Source organism: Vombatus ursinus, unplaced genomic scaffold (assembly GCF_900497805.2).
Source record: "Vombatus ursinus unplaced genomic scaffold, bare-nosed wombat genome assembly UNPS02014881.1, whole genome shotgun sequence".
Classification (NCBI taxonomy): Eukaryota; Metazoa; Chordata; class Mammalia; order Diprotodontia; family Vombatidae; genus Vombatus; species Vombatus ursinus.
The window spans coordinates 7,555-9,163 of NW_020954659.1; the positions used below are offsets into that span (position 1 = coordinate 7,555).

Consider the following 1,609-nt stretch of genomic DNA (forward strand, 5'->3'; position numbering starts at 1 on the left):
GTACAAAGAAAATCTGAGCCAGACAAGCCTCAAAGGAGATAGTCCTTTGTTCAACAAGGAAGTCTGAAATCATTTTAGGGGTGGCAAAAGAGGCCACACAGACATCGATAAAAGAGAGGTTTGCAAGTAAAAAGTACATGGGGGAGTGAAGACTTGGCTCTGAAGTCACTGTGAGAATGATAAGGAAATTTCCCATCAGAATAGCAATGTAGAGCAATGAAAACACAACAAAGAAGAGAGGTTGGAGTTCTGGGGTATCAGAGAGTCCCAGCAAGATGAACTCAGACACTCGGGAGTGATTTGTCTCATTCATTGATTTGGGTTGAAAGAAATGTTTTTCAGTTATCTGTAAGAGAAATAGCAGAGATCAATTAATTGAACTGGACTGAGGCAGAGTTTTAAAATATTTCTCCTACCACTGAGAAATCCTGAAGCTCTTCCTTTATTATGAAAATAAAGGACATTTATTTTCATCTTGGCCTTCATGAGGAAGGCTGACCCACCCCTAAACTTTATGTCTTATTCTACAACCAACAGAGTTCAGAGCCTATTGTGATAACTAACACCGAATTAGAATGCCAAAGCCTCTTCATGAATGCCATAGGATTAGGAAACTTGTCCCATAACCTAACTATGATAGTTTCCAGTCTTCTGGAAAGGGAATTTTTTTTAATTAAATACATTTCTAATTCATTAAGTATTTCCCAATGACATGTAAAAACCTTTAACATTCATTTTTTTAAAATTTTGAATTCAAAATTTTCTCCCTTCCTCCCATGCCTCCCCAACCCCTTGAGAAAGAAACATGATAGTGATTTTACATGTGAAGTAATGCAAAACATGTTTCCGTATTAGCCACGTTGCAGAAGAAAACACACATAAAAAGTAAAATAAAGAAAGTTTAAAAACTATGCTTCAATCTGCACTCAGAGTTCATCAACTCTCTCTCGAAGTGTATAGAATTTTTTTTTTTTTACCATGGGTCCTTTGAAGTTATCTTGGATTATTGTCTTGATCAGAACAGCTAAGTCTTTCATAGTTAATATTCCTTACAATATTGCTGTTACTGTGTACAATGTTCTCCTAGTTCTGCTCACATCGTTTTTCATCAGTTCAGAAGTCTTCCCAGGTGTTTTTGAAATTATTCTGCTTGTCACTTCTTATAATAGTACTTCATGTCAAAGAATATCTTTAGTGATCCATTGGAACTATTCAGGAAAATTTTATTTTGTCACACATTTCTTAAATATCTACTGTGTGCAATACATTTTTCTATCAACAGAAAGAATTTCAAAGTGAAAAAATATATGGTTTCTGACTTCAATGAGCTTATAATGTAGTCATAAATATAAGGCTACTAAACAGATATCCATAAAAGGGAATTCTGAAAAAGGATCATTTCTAACTGGTAGGCTCAGGAAAAACTTCATGGAAGAGATAATGTGATTTGGTCTTGAAGGATGAATGGCTAGAGGTAATAAGGTGCAACATAAGTAAACTAAATCTTATCATTAAACTTTCTCTTATAAGATCCCATATGATAATATCCTCACCTCTAGCAATCTGCTTGTCTGCCCAGTTGTCTCCTGAGATCACCAACCTATTGGAA

The 1,609-nt window shown here is 35.1% G+C and overlaps 1 protein-coding gene across 1 annotated transcript in view; it reads right to left on the bottom strand.

Annotated features, from left to right (window-relative positions):
• LOC114028425 (olfactory receptor 4K15-like) overlaps nt 1–316 on the bottom strand; it is a 1,017-nt gene extending 701 nt beyond the window's left edge. The window contains exon 1 of the mRNA XM_027842656.1: nt 1–316. This exon is cut by the window's left edge and continues 701 nt beyond it. Coding sequence (XP_027698457.1) covers nt 1–313 — 313 coding nt within the window. The 5' untranslated portion in view covers nt 314–316.
• Between the last annotated feature and the right edge of the window lie 1,293 nt (nt 317–1,609).